This window comes from Heptranchias perlo, chromosome 13 (assembly GCF_035084215.1).
Source record: "Heptranchias perlo isolate sHepPer1 chromosome 13, sHepPer1.hap1, whole genome shotgun sequence".
Lineage (NCBI taxonomy): Eukaryota > Metazoa > Chordata > Chondrichthyes > Hexanchiformes > Hexanchidae > Heptranchias > Heptranchias perlo.
The window spans coordinates 25,689,818-25,709,154 of NC_090337.1; the positions used below are offsets into that span (position 1 = coordinate 25,689,818).

General features: G+C 39.5%; 1 protein-coding gene across 2 annotated transcripts in view; it reads right to left on the reverse strand.

Moving 5' to 3' along the window:
• Positions 1-746: 746 nt before the first annotated feature.
• Positions 747-19,337, reverse strand: part of capn10 (calpain 10) — a 53,811-nt gene continuing 35,220 nt past the window's right edge. For both annotated transcript variants that reach the window (XM_067995194.1, XM_067995195.1), the window contains exons 9-13: positions 19,107-19,309; positions 18,367-18,619; positions 16,129-16,319; positions 12,754-12,799; positions 747-1,931 (exon numbers count right to left, since the gene is read on the reverse strand). In XM_067995194.1, coding sequence (XP_067851295.1) covers positions 1,902-1,931; positions 12,754-12,799; positions 16,129-16,319; positions 18,367-18,619; positions 19,107-19,309 — 723 coding nt within the window. In that variant the 3' untranslated portion in view covers positions 747-1,901. The remainder of the gene's footprint in view (positions 1,932-12,753; positions 12,800-16,128; positions 16,320-18,366; positions 18,620-19,106; positions 19,310-19,337) is intronic.

Genomic DNA, 19,337 nt, shown 5'->3' on the forward strand with positions numbered 1-19,337 from the left:
ATAGTCTTTTTTTGATTTGTTGATGGAATGAGAGAAATGCATTAATAAGCAAATTACAGTATTTGCAAATATCAACATTGTATTTTCAATGTCTGCATTTACAATGTATAGAATGAACTTTGGTCATAATATTCCCTCATTATGCAAATGTTTCTGCCTGGCTTCCAAATGGTATGATATGAATCCATTTTACATTACTTAAGTAGATTTACTGTTCACAAAATACACATGTATTCTAACAAGACAGCTTAATAAATATGATCTAATATAAAATTTAGATTGCATGAGAAATCTACACCAATGAAATACAATAATTGATTATTTTATAACAAAATGAAGGTGCTGTACAAAGAGAAAAATAATTCAATTTTTGCACAGGTCATGAATACTTAATTTTCTCCAATAAAAATTCACTGAAATTTGTTAAATATTCAGTGTGTAAAAACTATTCATAACATACCCTAAGGGTAGACTCTGAACTACAAAGTAAGGAGAAATATTACTCATTACATTAGGAATAGTTAGGATGGGCTTATACCTCACATCAGACAGAGATTATATATATCACTAATTATAATAACGAGAGAAGTGTGTGCAGCATTAGTTTGAAAGATCTAACATACACTTTGTACCTTTTTTATTATATCAATGGGACAAATATTTTTAACATCCCTTTTTAAAAATTTATTAGAAGTAGAGGAATCACTTGTTAAGATGATTCAGAAAAAAATAATGACAGGCCACGATTTTCCTCCCATTCACTTTAATGGATGAAAAATTATGGTATGGCGAGCGCAGAAGTGTAAAACTCCAGCCAACAGAGTTAGTAGTTGTACAGAGAAACCTGCTCAGGCCAGCTTTTTTGAAGCAATCACTTATTAGTAAGCAGTTTCTTCTTGAAGCTGCCAAGTTTCTAGTTTAAATATAAGTCTTGCTCTGTAGTACAATTTTAATTCACAATGATTTAAAGTACACCATAAAACTAGCTCAAGAACTGTATGTAAAAGCACTAAACTGCATCAATGTAGGAACTCTGTACCAATACCATTGTAGGTAATGCATATACCATATTAAACCTGTACTTATGCAAACAATTTATTTATACTAGTATAGGCAATGTTTGCCAGTACTAAGTCTGCACTAGTACAGACAATACATTATTCAGAAGTGTAATGTTGTGCAGGAGGTCACTTGTCCATTATATGGAACAAACCCAAATATTATCACTGTTTGGTGGATACTGAATTAAAAATGTGAATATTTTGTTATTGGTTTGTTTCTAACCGCAACTCAGGATTTACTCAGAGAAAAAAATGTGAGGCTGCTCATGCATTGAAAGGGACTGTACCCTTGGTTAATATTCCATCTTAGTACAATCCTACTTCAAACAAATTAGAAGAAAAACAATGACATCAGTGAACAGCAACCCAAGTTCCAGTTTTGTTTTTAAAACGATGGAAAAATCCAGCCCAGAGGAGGTCACAATACAAGCATAACAGAATCAGACCTTTAAAATTCAGTGAACTGTGTAATACGGTGTGTGCTGGAAGTACAAATTGAATTTAAATGTCGTTCTCATTTGTCTTCAGTAACATCAAAGCAGCAGGAGACTGATCGGCTCTTTGTCCATTACTGTGTGCAGAGCGGCTGACTCTTTGAAGTAGCGTCCAGTTCTGAGGCAGCCTTTGTTCTTGCTCCTGCGCATCAAGCACATTTCCAGCCTGTTTAAAGCATAGTTGCTTATTTACAATGACGAGCCCTGTCACATTTTATTAGTGCCAAGGGGGTCGGGCTTTGTGATGTGCAAATTGTACAGAGTGAATGTCTCCAGATTGACTCTCTTCTGATGGTATTTTCTTATTGTTTTCAGGCAGGCGTTTGAAAGGTTTGGAGTCTATTTCCTACCTCTGCATCACTGATGTGTAGGAGAGCTCGGGGAAACAAAAGAGAAAGTTATTGTTATTTACATAACTTAAACGGTACCATATCTATGTAATCTTCAGTAGTACTTCTGGTCGCTATGGGATCAGAAAATAGACTAAACAGGTATTCAAGCGATAAAAATGTTCAAGTCTTCACCAGTAGATCATGAATTTGAGTCTTTGGTCTGCTGCAAAGTAAAAGTAATCCAACCAAAAATTACAGTGCCATTTCATATCACATAATGAACGTTCATTGATATCAATACCTAAGTAAATATACCAGCAGCACTTAATTCTTCCACTGAGAGGAACGTACAAAAATGTGCCACATTACAAAATTCACATTAATGCTGCCAACAAAAACAAAACAAATATCTTGTGAAAAGTGTCTTAAAAGTCCAAAATGATTTTCTGTCTTGCTGTTGGACTCCATTCTTCTTTTACGAAAATAGGACTCTTGAAGCCCTTCAATCTCTTACAGGCATAATTCTGTCTCTTGACAATACAAACACAATAAGCTTTCCCTGGGCAAATATGTTCCTGCTGAAGTCACGCAAATAAATACAAACAAAGTATTTCTATGCAACGCCCCCAGTACCACATCCATGTGTTCTTCATTCCTTTTTTTTGAGAGATTTAACGACGGCTTTACTTTCAACAATATCTCTTCTGCTAATCCGTTTTGTACTAAATTTTGAACCCTTGGAAGATGATGGAATGGGTCTCCAATAGGAAATGGATGTGTAGAAAGCTAAAGCTGATTTGGTGGAACTCTGTACAGGCAGACCAGAAAGGAGGAAGGCCAACAGGTAGACTGCTGCAGAAGTTGACAGAGGGAAAAGCGAAATGATAAGGTCTTTTGGCATCTTATGGCCTGCCTGGTTATGGTTTTGACTGACTTCATGATCCACTTCATTACTACATCTCCCTAAAAAGAACCGCTTAACACAACTGACTAAAATTAGTGGGGAAAAAACCTTGTCTTGCTATAAAAACCTTTGAAATTACTAATTCCATTCATCTGTATCAGCTGGACTCGTAGCTGGTTCACAGTGGGTAGCCATCTGCAAATTTTATTAGCTGAAAGTAACAAAAGCAAAGTTCTCCTTCATTGTTCACGGTGCTGCGTTTTGTACTATACAGTATAAATTATTGAGGGTTCCTCAATCACAAACAATTTGATTGACAGTGATTCCACATTTTACAAATGAACTCCTCAATTACAGCCACAATTGGTTAACTGTGAGTCTGCTGTTACTCATTCTGCAAACTTGCTCAGCAATATTTTTACCTAGTTACAAGAGATATTGCTTGCTGCCTAATAATTTTCTCTGACAACCCCATTCTGTTTTGCACAATATGACTTCATTTAGCAGCATTGATTTGACTGACATTAGGGCCACTAGGAAACAGATCGCAATGTTTAGCAGTAGTGTTGCTACAATGTTAATATAACAGACCAGAAAAAGTAGAAATTTGCTTATTAGTAATAAGAAACCTCATGTCTTAAAAGCAGATTGTAAACAAAAACTATGAACATTAGTCACAACTTAGTGATAGGGCAGCTTTTGCACAAGATGTTAACAAGTGAGATGTACAATGCAAGATCATGTGCCGGAAACTGCGCTGAGCGGTGAATGGACATCGCCCACCCTCTTAAGTAACTAACTCGCCCACAAACTTTTTGCGGGCTTCTGGGCACCAACTTGCTTCGGTGGAGACCTGCAAGAAGTGCAGTGTTCTTTCCCAGGCTTCTCTGAGCCGTGAGAGCGAGGAAAGGATCTCTCTCTCTCTCCCCTCAACCAATCAGTTGGAAGCAATATTGACAAGCTGCGCAGTCAGAACCAGGAAGCGAAAGCCGCCTTCACAAGCCACGCAGATTGAAAACCAGGAAGTGTCAGGTGGATTAACAAATTCTCTATAAAATTAGTTCAAGGAAAGCAAAATAAAGAGAGGCTAAGATTAAAAGACAGAGGTAAAAGAGACACAAAGAATAAGTTTTAAAAAAGTTAAATTTAAAATGTTTCTTTTTTAAAAAAAAGATGTCCCCAACAACAATTAATATCGGGAGGAATGAGACTTCACATTTTTGAAAGTTAATTTTCAGTGCCAGAAAGGTTGTTTGGCAGTCATTAATACCACGCCGTTAAAAGTTAGTTTGGACCTAAAAAAAAAACCCAGCGTACTTTTTTATGGAGTGATTAGTTCGTTTCCAGCTGGGCAGTGCAGCAAATTTGCGCTGGTCCATTCATTCAGCCGGCGAGATCTCTAATGCAAAGCTTCAAATGAGCAGGGCACTCTGCACTCTCCAACTACATCTTCCAACAACAGATTATAATATAAAACCTCAAGTTCAAAATCAAATCGATTGATTGCAATACATTGTCTGATTAAAGTAGTAGTAGTGTCCATTGTAAGCAAAAGATTTGCTACTGAACTTTATGGATTTGCTTGTCTGTTGTAATACATCTCAGGGATCCAAATGATGTTGAAAAACTGATTGAACTTTGCTCTGCAGAATATGATATTATTTGAATCCTTTGACGTGTTACTCTCCAGTTCGCATACTACGCTACACAGTATTTATAAGTTACAACATTGAGATATTGAAGTTTCTCATGGGCTACTTCATTGATGAGAAAACCCTACTCTTCCAATATTCATAGTTTTGCTACTAACCTAAGGGAAAGAACTGCTCATCAATATTTGTGGTGACATTATAAATGTATTCAAAAAGCAGATGTAACACCGCAGGACATAAACTAATATTCTAATAAAATATATTTAAAAACACCAGATGTGTGATTTTCCCCTTACCAGGCTTACATTGATCTTTGATGTTGTATTTTCCTCTTAGTTTGAAGAACTACATTTAAACAACAACAACTTGCACCTAGCTTGTACTTCTAATATAATAAAATGTCCCTAAGTGCTTCACAGAGGCAAAAATAACAGAAGAAGAAGAATTGGAGAGGAGGACTAGAGTGGTGCCTGAAAGCAAGATCTAAGAGTTGGTGTTTAAGGAGGCTTAAGAAGGAGGTGAGAGGTAGAAAGGCAGAACTGTTTAAGGAGAGTATCCTAGACTATCAGCCAAAATGGATGAAGGCCCTGGAACTGAAAGTGGTATGGTGGGAGGAAGGATGGAATGAATGCAAAGGAGTGTGTGTGTGTGTGTGTGTGTGTGTGTGTGTGTGTACACACATAGGGATGAATAAGGTTTCTGAGGTAGGGAGAGAGGATAAGGAAATCCATGCAAACCTTAGTGACCATTTTAGTTGGTTGTGATGTGCTATCTGGATATCCAAGAGGAACGTATCTAATTTCTTAAGTTTTCATGAGACATGGATTTGTGATATTCAGTTGCACACAAAACGGATGGAGTCCCATAATCCGGCTAATTTAACTATTTTAAAACCTACTCATAACCATTTGACGACCACCACCAATGGCAGTAATAGCTAATAAAGTTTGCAGATCCTTTATGATTGCAGGCCTGCATCCTCACCCAAGCCTGTAGATATTTTGTATTGATGGCAAGTGGAAATTAAGATTACCATCAAAGTTAATAATGACTGGAATATTGCAACTACACCAGCATGTTCTTAGAAGCAGGGTCTGTTAATAGTGGTATTAATATTTTTAGGATGACTGAGTTATTAGAACAAAGATTCTGTTGCTGCTGTTTCTATTTTGAGGCCCAATAGTTGTTAATGAAATGTAAGTTTTGCTTTTATCCATGGTCTATTTACTGTATGGTCTATCTTCAATGCTTCTAAGATGGTATTCCTCATTAGCCTAAATACAGACTCTGTTCACAGTACATTGATAACATAGACCAGAGCATTGATATTAAGTTAAACCTAGGTCTGCACGGCACTGATAATACAGTCCCTACACTGGCAATTGCACCAATAAAACAACCCATGTGGCTACTGGATGATCAGTGTATTGCCAAACCTCGGGTGACCAGCACACCAAAAATTTACCCCACGGCTGGATGGAACATTAGTCCATCAGCTGGGTCAGACAATGCATTAATTATTCAGACCTTGTGCCAAGATCTACAACAACAACAACTTGCATTTATATAGTGCTTTTAATGTAGTAAAACGTCCCAAGGTGCTTCACAGGAGTGATTATCAAACAAAATTTGACACCGAGCCACATGAGATATTAGGACAGGTCGAAGCTTGGTCAAAGAGGTAGGTTTTAAGGAGTGTCTTAAAGGAGGAAAGGCAGAGAGGTTTAGGGAGGGAATTCCAGAGCTTATGGCCTAGGCAGCTGGAAGCACGACTGCCAATGGTGGAGCGATTAAAATCGGGGTTGCACAAGATCTACTGCTATAATGCACTAAAGATGCTACTGTCTATTCAGCAGGTATACAAAATTTCCCTATATCCACTTTGGAAGTTAGAGCCATTAATTTAACCATCTTTTCTACTCCATCCCTCATTTTCAGTGCTAATTCAGCACTTGGACAAACGTATCAGAATCCCGTACTCCATTTAAAAAAAAACAGATGAGTAGGATGAATAGGACCATCTTCCTGCTAACTGCATCAAAAAAAAATTGAGCTAACAAGTAGACCATGTTTTCTAACACATCAACATTATAAATGAACCTTTGGCTCAGGGATGCAGAACATTAAATATCCAATTACAATGGTTCAGTTTTGGACTGACCCAGTTCAAACGAAGCTCATTCTAATTTAAAATGAATGTTTTATTGAGTTATCATCAAGATCTGTTCCTATCCTAATTCTTCAATGGTTTTCTTTTGAAAATTTAATTTTGGTGGATTTGATTCACCATGGCTCGCACATAATTAGGGTAAAGCATAATTTTCATCTGTACTGGGAGTTCACATGTAACCAAACCAATCCCAGAAGTTCACCTGTTCATTAATACACTGCCCAATACAAAACAAATTCTGCTTTATGACCAAGACAAAATATGATAAAAGTATGTTTTTTGTACAGAAAATGACAAAATACATATGTGAAATCTATGTAAAGACTTACTGGAAATTAGGCCTCGGAATACTGCATTCCATTTGCAGTTTACAAGCCAGATTTTTTTCACCTAAAACTACAATGTGAATTATAGTAAAAAGTATATAGTATGAACCTACAGGATCCTTCAAAATCACCAGAGTTTTCTGAATGAGATGAGTTAATTTTACTTTGACAATGGGCCACAACGTGTTGTCAAAATAACAGTGAGACTAATGGTGCTCTCTGTTATTTATGCACAAATGGTACAGCAACTTAAGGCGAGGGACAGATGCGCAGTTAAACTCAAATATCCAAAAGTTGCTGTGCGAGATGTGCTGCTCAGCTGTTAGCTGTGCGAAAATGGCATCGCACTGTCTGGCTCACTGTTGCTGAAGTTGCTGTATTTGCGCGGTAGATACCAACTAAACTCGCCATAGAAAGTTAAATCTTGTCCATTTCAGTGTAAGTATCCTTTTAACAAAGCGATAACAACAACTTGCATTTATCTAGCGCCTTTATCATAGTAAAACGTCCCAAGGTACTTCACAGAAGCATAATCAAACAAAATTTGACACCGAGCCACATCACATAAGGAAATATTAGGACATGTGACCAAAAGCTTGGTCAAAGAGGTAGGTTTTAAGGAGCATCTTAAAAGGAGGCAGAGGGGTTTCGGAAGGGAATTCCAGAGCTTAGAGCCTAGGCAGCTGAAGGCACGACCGCCAATGGGCGGAGCAATTAAAATCGGCGATGCGCGAGAGACCAGAATTGGAGGAGCACAGATGTCTGAGGGTTGTTGGGCTGGAGGAGGTTACAGAGGTAGGGTGGGGCGAGGCCAAGGAAGGATTTGAAAACCAAGGATGAGAATTTTAAAATGAAGGCGTTGTCAGACCCAGAGCCAATGTAGGTCAGCGAGCACAGGGGTGATGGATGAACGAGACTTAGGATATGGGCAGTCGAGTTTTGGATGAGCTCAAGTTTATGGAGGGTGGAAGATGGGAGGCTGGCCAGGAGAGCATTGGAATGGTCAAGTCTAGAGGTAACAAAAGGCATGAACAAGACAGATAAGCACAAGTGTTAATTACTACCAAAAAGCCTCTATGGCACCGAAAATTAACTAATGCAAGTGTGGAGTCTCATTCCTTCAGGTTTAAATTGTTGTTGGAGATTTAAAAAACTTTTTTTTTCTCTCTCAATCCAATCTTTCTTACTGTCTCTTTATTTATTTTTCTGTACCTGATTTGGCATTGAATTCACCCACTCTAATTTACACTTCCTTCTCAGTTCTTGTACTGTTAATTTCACAATCCTTTAATCTGATTGGTTAAGGACACACAAACAGTTGCTTGCCATGTTCACTCAGGTCCCAGATGCCCCATTTCCCTTGCTGCGACGTTATCAGCTTGCACTTTCAGCAACTTGCCACATAAAAAATGTAAAAACCTTAAACGTACAAGGACAAGTCTAACTAACCACAGTTGCCGTTAGAATCATACAGTTACGGCATAGAAAGAGACCATTCGGCCCATAGTGTCAGTGCCGGCCGAAAAAGAGCTATCCAGCTTAATCCCACTTTCCAGCACTTGGTCTGTAGCCCTGTAGGTTATGGCGCTTCAAGTACACATCCAAGTACTTCTTAAATGAGTTGAGGGTTTCTGCCTCTACCACCCTTTCAGGCTGAGTTCCAGAACCTCACCACCCTCTGGGTGAAAAAATTTCTCCTCAGCTACCATCTAATCCTTCTACCAATTATTTTCAATCTATGCCCCCTGGTCACTGATCCCTCTGCTAAGGGAAATAGGTCCTCCCTATCCACTCCATCTAGTCCGGTCATAATTTTATATACCTTAATTAAATCTCTCCTCAGCCTCCTTCCAAAGAAAACAACCCCAGCCTATCCAATCTTTTCTCAGCTAAAATTCTCCGGCCCTGGCAACATCCTCGTATATCTCCTCTGTACCCTCTCTAGTGCAATCACATCCTTCCTGGAATGTGGTGACCAGAACTGTATGCAGTACTCAAGCTACGGCCTAACCAATGTTTTATAGAGTTCTAGCATAACCTCCCTGCTCTTATATTCTATGTCTCGGCTAATAAAGGAAAATATCCCGTATGCCTTTTTGAAACCTCCTTATCTACCTGTCCTGCTACCTTCAAGGATCTGTGGACATGCATTCCAAGGTCCCTTTATTCCTCTACACCTCTCTGTATCCTATCATTTATTGTGCACTCCCTTGCCTTGTTTGCCTTCCCCAAATGCATTACCTCACACTTCTCTGAATTGAATTCCATTTGCCACTTTTCTGCCCACCTGACCAGTCCATTGATACCTTCCCGCAGTCTACAGCTTTCCTCCTCACTATCAACCACACGGCCAATTTTTGTATCATCTGCAAACTTCTTGATCAAGCCCCCCATGTTCCAGTCCAAATCATTAATATATACCACAAAAAGCAAGGGACCTCGTACTGAGCCTTGTGGGACCCCACCGGAAACGGCCTTCCAGTCGCAAAAACACCCGTCAACCATTACCCTTTGCTTCTTGCCACTGAACCAATTTTTGGATCCAACTAGCCACTTTCCCTTGGATCCCATGGGCTTTTACTTTCTTGACCAGTCTGCCATATGGGACCTTGTCAAAATCCTTGCTAAAATCGATGTTCACTACATCAAACTCGTTACCCTCATCGACCCTCCTTCTGACCGAGTCAATATATTCAATCAAGTTAGTCAGACATGACCTTCCCTTAACAAATCCATGCTGACTGTCCTTGATTAACCAGTGCCTTTCTAAATGACTATTTATGCTGTCCTTCAAAATCGATTCCAATAATTTGCCCATCATTGAGGTTAGACTGAGTGGCCTATAATTACTCGGTCTATCTCTTTCTCCCTTTTTAAACAACGGTGCAACATCAGCAGTCCTCCAATCCTCCGGCACCACGCCTGCAGCCAGGGAGGATTGGAAAATGATGGTCAGAGCCTCTGCTATTTCCTCCCTTGCTTCTCTTAGCAGCCTGGGATACATTTCATCCGGGCCTGGCAACTTATCTACTTTCAAAGTAAACCCCTTCATACTTCCTCTCTCACTATGTTTATTCCATCCAATATTTCACATTCCTCCTCCTTAACTATAATCTCTGCATCGTCCCCCTCTTTTGTGAAGACAGACACAAAGTATTCATTAAGTACCATACCCACATCTTCCATCTCCATACATAGGTGCATGGCCAAAGCAAATTTCAGCCCACTATCTTTTTTAATGGAGAAAAACTAATATGTACAGAACAGCATTAGGGATCTATTTAATCAGCCTCAAGGAAACTAAAAAGGTAGCTTGATCATGTTCAATTCTCACTGAACCAGTACCTGAAATTCATGTTCCAGGCAGACAGTATCATTGCTTAGCTCCTGGCTGAAACTTTAGTCGTCCTATTTAGGAGAGTGCGCATCCTCAGAGCTCCCTCCTAACGGTTAGAAATTTAAATGCTCAGAGAATGAGGAGAGGAAAATTATGGTTCTCCAAACATTTAAACTCGGTTAGGGGACTTTCAAAAACTGTTCAGGAGGTCCAATAGTTTGACTCCGCACTGGATTTGTACTCCATATGATGTCAAAATGGCAGAGTGGGAGACCACCAATTCCAGAGAGGCTCACTCTGGATTTACACTGCAAGTTTAGGCTGGGTGTGAAATGGAAATTGCTTCACACCAATGCTGACCCTTCAGAGTAAATGCAACTTGGATAACAACCTCAGGCATTGTCTCACCAGAACATTGCAACTAAAACACTTAGTGCTGACTATAAATTAAAAGTGCAACACATTTCCTGTGAACAAAATGGAAACAATGCTGTGCTGTATTTTGACTAAAATCAAAGCTGGGTGCTGCCACAAAACTTGAGCTACAGTGAACCCTACTGGTGGAAATTGGGTACTGCTAGCACAGGCAAACAAATGTATGTGTGCAAAGTGGCACCAAAACCTTTCCCAGCTCTTGGTTGTTATTACATCTACCCATTTCAAGAGGCAAATGTGTACATTTTCTTTTTATAACCATTTTCCTTCAATTTTACATAATGAGTGAAATTCAGCTTTGTTATTAGTTTTAAAAAAAATTGATACTTTGAAAGTTATTTTGTGGGTTTACTTTGAGGCCACTACACAGTATTTTCATCGCCATGCAAGCCATATTGGGGAGAAGAAAAAAAAATCACAAAGGTTAATAACTGTTAATTATGATCAACAGTTTTATCAAAGTAGTAAGACCGAACAGTGGATCTGTTTATGTAAGCCTTTAATAAGGGATCTGTAGTATTTGCAGTAACTATGGAGTCTGCCTGCAGTTGCCTCTCTATATCCTTCAATGGTAACATGAGTTCATGCGACTGAATGCTTATATTTACCACATGACTTCACTGCACAAGGGACAGAGCTGTTTGTGTGGATCAACACACACTAAAGTACATGCTTTCTGTTACAGAGTATAAATAAAATAACCACATGTCTACGTTCTAGCAACTTTTCTTAACCATTGCTATGCGACTGATGAGTAACTATGTTCTGATGCATTACTATGTTGGAGCACAATTTCACTGCTCGGGTTGCCAATGAAGTAATTTATCAACCAGTAGCAGGAATGGCATGAGAAAATCATGTCAAAGATTGGCCTGGTCATGTCTATAATGCGATCAGGTCAACCATTACACTTTTCTTCCTCAGTTACCTTAAAAACAATGCTTCTGGAATTGATTTTTATCCAAAGGCCAAATTTTCACTATTTTGCTCCCACCTCCAAAAATAACATTGGGACTGGAGCATCTGAGTAAGAAAGGGGTCCCAAAGTTTAATTTGTTTTTAAAAAAGGTATCAAATATAACTTAATCTGTTTTATTGTATAACAAAAAAGTTAAATCAAAATAATAAAAACAGAATAGAGAGAATGTAGAAAATAGAATGAAAGAGAAAAAGGAAGGCAGGCAAACAGAATAAGGACCCTACTGCACAATGTGGGAGTAAAGGGAATGGAAGGGGCCTGATGGGGCTGGAAAATTGGGCAGGACCCAGAAACATAAGGTCTTCATCCCGAAGAAGCTCCAATGGCAATTCCCACTGGTGTCTGAGGCAGATGGAATTTCTGTCCAACCCAAAGAAGGCCCATGATACCACAAGGACGTGGGGCCAGTGGACAGGCGTCCCCCACTAGAATTCCCACAGCTTCAGTCTCCTGAACACCCAGCGATCTGGACACTGGAAAGAAACAGGTACCCATGTCCTTGGAGGAGCATAAGTGGGGCCCACCTGAATGTCCAGGTCTGGGCCTTGATCTGGACATCCCAGAAGACTGCCAGAGTGGGATCAATTACCAACAGGTTCAAAAAAAACTTTTAAACCCGCTCAACCCAACCCCAGATTCTACGGCAGGGTCAGGTGCAAAGGTCAATGGTGGAGCAGGATTCCTTTACGATCTGAGAATTTTGGCCCCAAAGCAGTTTAATATTGTAGTAATAAAATTATTGCAGACATTTGATTAGTGTTACTACTGTAACGTTAGTTGTTTTTAGAATCACAGTTGGTTGTTCAGGATGCCTAGATTTCTTGGACCTGTCAGCAGTCTAAGGGGTATAATTCACAATTGGTCTGTTTATTAAAATCTTCAAAAAAAGAATGTTTCTGTATTAAGTATTAGCATGGGAGGGAAGATAGAAATAATACTATATCCATTGACATCTAATAGTTTATAGGATACAGTTAATTACAAATTAATGTAGCACCATTTCCCTGAATGATATATATCTGTATATTTCAGGTTAATAAAAAATTTCAGGTTAATTAATTACCTCATTAATTGCTTGTCCTAAGTTCTCCTGACACTGGAATGGCTTCCTAAATAAAGCAATAAATATTATTTAACATGGAATAGTCTATTCTTTAATATATTCATATTATACATCATATTGATCATGATCAGAATAAAGGCTCAATAACATAGAACCACTGATTTTACCCGAACCCATCAGGCGGGTTCAGGTCGGACGCCCGTTTTACACCCTGCCCCATTTTACGCTCCATTGACGGTGTATAAAATGGACATCCAACCCAAATTCGCCTCGTTCCCACCGGGCAGATTAGGTTAAAGTCGAGATTATAGCTCTTGACATTTTGAGGCATGCTCAATGCTTGATTATGCTATTCTAAGGAAGTTTATAAAGACAGGCATCAGTGAGAAGAAATTGACTTAGTGGACTGCTGCTCCCCCTTTCACCTCTGGGTCCCTTTCATATCTGGCCCTGCTTGGATGAGTGCCTTCTCTCACTGAAAGGCATTACATAACAATGTTTTGGAGTGTTGCCCTTTCAAGCATAGGTCCAAATCCATGACAGACAAAACAGAATGAAATGTTTATCTCTCCCTGGGTGACTGGATGCCACGCTGTCATTTCTCTTCTGGAGTCTTCTTGAAATATAGCTCAGATAGGCAAGGATGAAATTGTCTCTGTGATGTCTAGTAGGATCCTAAGTTAAATGTTTGGGTCTTCCCAACCCACTTACATCCACTACCAAAATAATAACTGATAAAATATGGTAAGGACCAAATAAAATATGAAGTGCTTAAAGATATGCAATTGTCACTGTAATCTGAAATAGATCTAGCATTGCTAAATTTTAATGATACTTTTGTAGCACGATATACTTTAACGTATATTTTAATTAGAACCATAGAAAAGATACAGCACAGAAGGGGGCCATTCGGCCCATCGTGTCCGCGCCGGTTCAAAGAACAACCAGGTGCCCATTCTAATCTCACCTTCCAGCACCTGGTCCATAGCCCTGCAGCTTACAGCACTTTAGGTGCAGGTCCAGGTACTTTTTAAAGAGTTGAGGGTCCCTGCCTCTACCACCAATTCAGGCAGCAAATTCCATATACCCACCACCCTCTGGGTAAAAAAGTTTTTCCTCACGTCCCCTCTAATCCTTCCGCCAATCAGCTTAAATCTATGTCCTCTAGTTCTTGAACTCTCCGCTGGGGAAACAGGTACTTCCTGTCTACTCTATCTGGGTCCCTCATAATTTTGTACACTTCAATCAAGACACCCCTCAGCATCCTCTACTCCAAGGAAAACAATCCCAGCCTATCCAATCTCTCCTCGTAGCTGCAATTTTCAAGCCCTGGCAACATTCTTGTAAGTCTTCTCTGCACTCTCTCCAGAGCAATTACGTCCTTCCTGTAATGTGACCAGAACTGCGCACAATACTCCAGCTGTGGCCTTACCAGCGTTTTATACAGTTCCATCATTACATCGCTGCTTTTGTATTCTATACCTCGGCTAATAACGGAGAGCATCCCGTATGCCTTCTTCACAACCTTATCTACCTGTACTGCCACCTTCAGGGACCTGTGCACATGCACTCCAAGGTCTTTCACTTCCTTTACCCCTCTCAATAGATTCCAGTTTACTGCAAATTCCCTTTTACTGTTTGCCCTCCCTAAGTGCATTACCTCACACTTCTCCAGGTTGAACTCCATTTGCCACTTTTCTGCCCACTCCACCAACCCATTGATATCTTCTTGGAGTCTACAGCTATCCTCTTCACTATCAACTACACAGCCAATTTTTGTGTCGTCTGCAAATTTGCCAATCATGCCCCCTGCATTCAAGGACAAATCATTAATATATACCACAAACAGCAAGGGACCCAACACTGAGCCCTGTGGCACACCACTGGAAACGGATTTCCATTTGCAAAGACATCCATCGACTTTTACCCTTTGTTTCCTGTTACTGAGCCAATTTTGGATCCAATTTGCCACATTTCCCTGTATCCCATGTCCTCTTACCTTTCTGACCAGTCTGCCATGTGGGACCTTGTCAAATGCCTTACTAAAATCCACTGCACTACCCTCATCAATCCTCCTTGTTACTTCCTCAAAGAATTTAATCAGATTTGTAAGGCATAACCTTCCCTGAACAAATCCATGCTGACTATCCCTGATTAAACAATGCCTTTCCAAGTGACAGAATCAATACTGAGAGATAGGATAAACTAATAGTTTGCCCACCACCGAGGTAAGACTGATGGGCCTATAATTGTTCGGCCTTTCTCTCGTACCCTTTTTAAACAACGGTACTACGTTTGCAGTCTTCCAGTCCTCCGGTACCTCCCCTGTATCTATTGAGGATTGGAAAATGATCCTCCGAGCATCCGCTATTTCCTCCCTGGCTTCCTTCAATAGCCTAGGAAACAATCCATCCGGCCCTGGTGACTTATCAACTTTCAAGGATTCCAGTCCCTCTAGTACTTCCTCTCTTGTTATGTTTACCTTATCCAATATTTCACAACTCTCCTCTTTAACTACTACGTCCGGATCATCCCTTTCCTTTGTGAATATGGAGACAAAATATTCATTTAAAACCCTACCCACATCCTCTGCTTCTACACACAAGTTACCCTTATCATCCCTGATAGGTCCCACCTTTTCCTTAGCTAGCCTCTTGTTCTTAATGTACTGATAAAACATCTTTGGGTTTTCTTTAATCTTACTAGCTAATATTTTTTCATGCCCTCTCTGTTTTCCTTATTTCCTTTTTTACGTCATCCTTGTACTTTCTATATTCCTCTCGGTTTTCTGCAGTATTTAGTTTTCTGTGACAGTCATAAGCTTTCTTTTTCTGCTTTATCTTGTCCCGTATACTTCGAGACAACCAGGGGGCTCTAAATTTGGCAGTGCCACCCTTTTTCTTTGAGGGGATGTATCTGCATTGCACCCGTAGAATTTCACTTTTTAGTGCCTCCCATTGGCTTGCCACTGATTTTTCCTCAAGTAGTTGTGTCCAGTCCACTTCTACCATATCCCCTCTTAGTTCTATAAAATTTGCCTTCCCCCAATTTAAAACGTTTACTCCTGATTTAACTCTGTCCTTTTCCATTATAATGCTAAAACTAACTGAATTGTGGTCACTATCTCCAAGATGGTCACCCACTGTCACTTCACATACAATTTGTATTGGCACAAGGTGCTTGGCTACAATTTGTATGTTATCTCGCGCAAATGAAAAGTTACCAACATGTTTTTCATTATATAAACAAATTGAGTGCCTGACAGAAAAAATTATAAATTTTATTAAAACCTAAACAGTTGTTAAGTTCTTGATGTCAAAAGTCAAGCTCAAAGAATTTGAATCTAATAAAATTAAGAAGTAATTCTTATCCCACCTGTCTATTTTGGTTTCTACAGTGACTATAAATTGTGCTTCACTGTTAGGCAGGTATGTAGAAGGAATTATCTTATAATTTCCTGGCTTCAGAGTGCAAAGTTGAGTCATTTCCTGTATGTAGCGATGAGGCACACATGTCACCACAGGCTCCTGAGGGGATACTTGATTCAAATTTTTACTGTTGTGTACCTGTGTGAAACAAGTAACACATGTGAAAGAAGAACTGTCAACAGTTAGCAGTTAAGCAGCAACTTCAGGAACTAAGAAGGAAATGGACACACATTACAGGAAGGGTGGAGATTATTTCCTCCCTGGCTGTGACGAAACCATCAATTTCCATGTTGCTCAACATAGCACAAATGTGAAGGAGATCAGTGGTACACAATTCCATTGACAATAAATAAAACAAGATTTGAAGAAATTTTAGATAAATTATGCAATGTAGTACTGCTCCAAGTTGTCGTAATGAGTTACTGGGACTGCAGGTGCTCCATCCCCTGAATACAAATGAAACAAAAGTAGCAGAACTTTAGGTGTTGCACCATTATTGCCTATCACTACGCAATGGGAAAATTATGCAAAGTCACTAACAGGAGTGAATATTACTATTATTTGCATGCAACACTGTCAGTTTGGCTCAGTTGGTAGTACTTTTGTCTCTGCGTGAGAAAGTTGTGGGTTTGAGCCCCACTCCAGGACTTGAGTACATATTCGAGGCTGCCACTTCGTTGCAGCAGAGTTGATCACTCATCAAATTGCTTCAGATGTGGGCACCACTGATTGAAAAAAGCCACTTTGTTTATCAAGGAGTTGCAGGCCCTTCTGCAAGGGCTCAGGCAGAGAAGGAACACACTGAAAGAGACTAACACCTGTGGCAGTCTAGGATGGTCCTGAAGTAGTGAGCAGTTTTGGCAAAGGAGAGTGGGGCCCGATAGTGCTTGATGTGGTTCAGACAGATCTGCCGATGAATGGCTAAAGCAATTGTGCGTCAGGTTTGCACCCATTGGACTTGAAGGAGCGAAGATGAGGACTAAACCCGCAGGAACAACCAGGGTGGGAGAGAGTAAGGGTTTTACTGGGGACGAGGGCATCAAAGTTGGAGGTAAGGGATTGATTGAGCAGGTCGATAGCTGCAGAAGTATTGTGCTCGCTGACCTACATTGGAGGCGTTGGGGGACCAGGAGTCAATTTAAAATTCATGTTCAAGTCCCTTCATGGCTTCCCCCTCCCTCCCATCTCTAACCTCCTCCAGCCTTACAACCTTCCGAGAACTCTGCCATCCTCCAATTCTGGCCTCTTGCACGTACCCCACTCCCGTTGCCCCACCATTGTCAGCCGTGTTTTCAGCTGTCTAGACCCTAGGCTCTGGAATTCTCTTCCTAAACCTTCCACCTCTTTCTCATCCTTTAAGACCCTTGTTAAAACTTACCTCTGATTAAACTTTTAGTCACCCTTCCTAATATCTCCTTCTTTGGCTCGGTGTCAATTTTTGTCTCATTATTCCTCTATAAATGCTTTGGGATGTTTTCCTACATTAAAGGTGCTGTATAAATGCAAGTTATTGTTGTGTATGGAGGTAGAAAATTAATTGCTAATGATAAAGCATAAAAATACTCATTGTTCACAGCAGATGTTTGAAAGTGCCAGAAGCTCATGTTAAATGGGACAAAATGGATCACAATTTTAAAAAAAAGTACAATGTTCACAATAATATGTGCAGCTTTTATATTCTGATATATTATAAAATCAGGGCATTAAGATTTATGAATGGGTATTCATTATTCATTAAAAAATAAGTCAGCAGTAAGCAGAGCCCACTATAAAGATTATATTTAATTACAATAAAAACTCTGCAATATTGTAATCTCCTATTGCCACCCCAGTATTAGGCCCAAATGGCAGCAATATAAATTCAAATTAATTATCAAAAATGATCTAAAATAGGTCATTTGACCCCAAAGTTCCACATTATTGTCCCCTTGTAACATCCCACAGACTTCATTACAGTTTCCTGATTTTACAGAAATATTTTGCAGATTTCTATTACCCAGCTCATGTTCCTGTTGTTATAAAGGCAAATAGTTAGTACTTCTGGTTAAGCACAGTTTTGTTCACTTTAGATTCAACATTAGCACTTTAAATCTTCAACATCAACACTAAAAATTCTTTCAACTCCGATCCAAGGCCTTTCTTCAGGCCAGTTAGATTTCCAGTGTCATTCAAAACATGGCATTACCTGATAAACATGGAATCCTATTGGCAGAAACTGTCCATCAAAATTTTCCTGGCACAGCGTGATTCTAACGTTCCCGACACCAGTATCAGAGAGGATTGAGAATGGCAAATGTGGGTTAGTGTTGTATGTTGGGAAGTTCCTGCTTCCACCTGCACTCTTTCCACTGATCCATGAATCTGTAAACTGCATTATTTCCCACTCCCCTTCAGAATTCTCCTCAAACTGGGTAAGTGGGTGAACTGCTTTCACTGCACTAAGGGCAGAAAAGTATTTAATAAATTTCAGTTTTTGGCAGGATCATGAAAATTGTTTCACAACACTTAGTGCAACATATTATTAAAAGGGGAAAAGTAACTTGAGGAGTAAACACATATCTCACATTAATCCTAGTATTTTGTAAAAGTAATAAAACTTCATATTTCCTAAATATTGCTCCATAGAACCATGTAAGTATTCTCTACTCCAGCATCCTAATAGTGGAGTTTGTTTGACATAAATAAAGAGTGAGATCTGCTTGGAATGCATCTGTTTCTCACTAATGATTATCAAATGAGGCTGTCATTGGGTTTCATTAATTTTGTGTTCCCCAGCTCCAATAATGCCAAATCAACCCATGCAACTCATTTCTAAAGATAAGTTGGATTTAATTGTTATCTTTGTGTATTTATGCTTTTAAAATCCATCCACTGAGTAAAAACTATTTATTTCACATCTTGGAGCCTGGATCTCTCTGTTCTTACCTCAGTGAAATTTTAGATGTTGAAAAAGCACGCAGCAGAAAATTTCCATCTTCATCTTTCATGAATGTACTGGGGATGACAAGGTAGTAGCCTGGTGTAAAATCACAATGCAGTTTAACTTCCCTGTCATACGTATGGCATTCTGTTGAAATGGTTGGTGGTTTGGCAACAGTTTTCTGCAAATTAAATCGTTTCTTCTCCACCTGAAATTTCATACAGGGAATAGAAGAA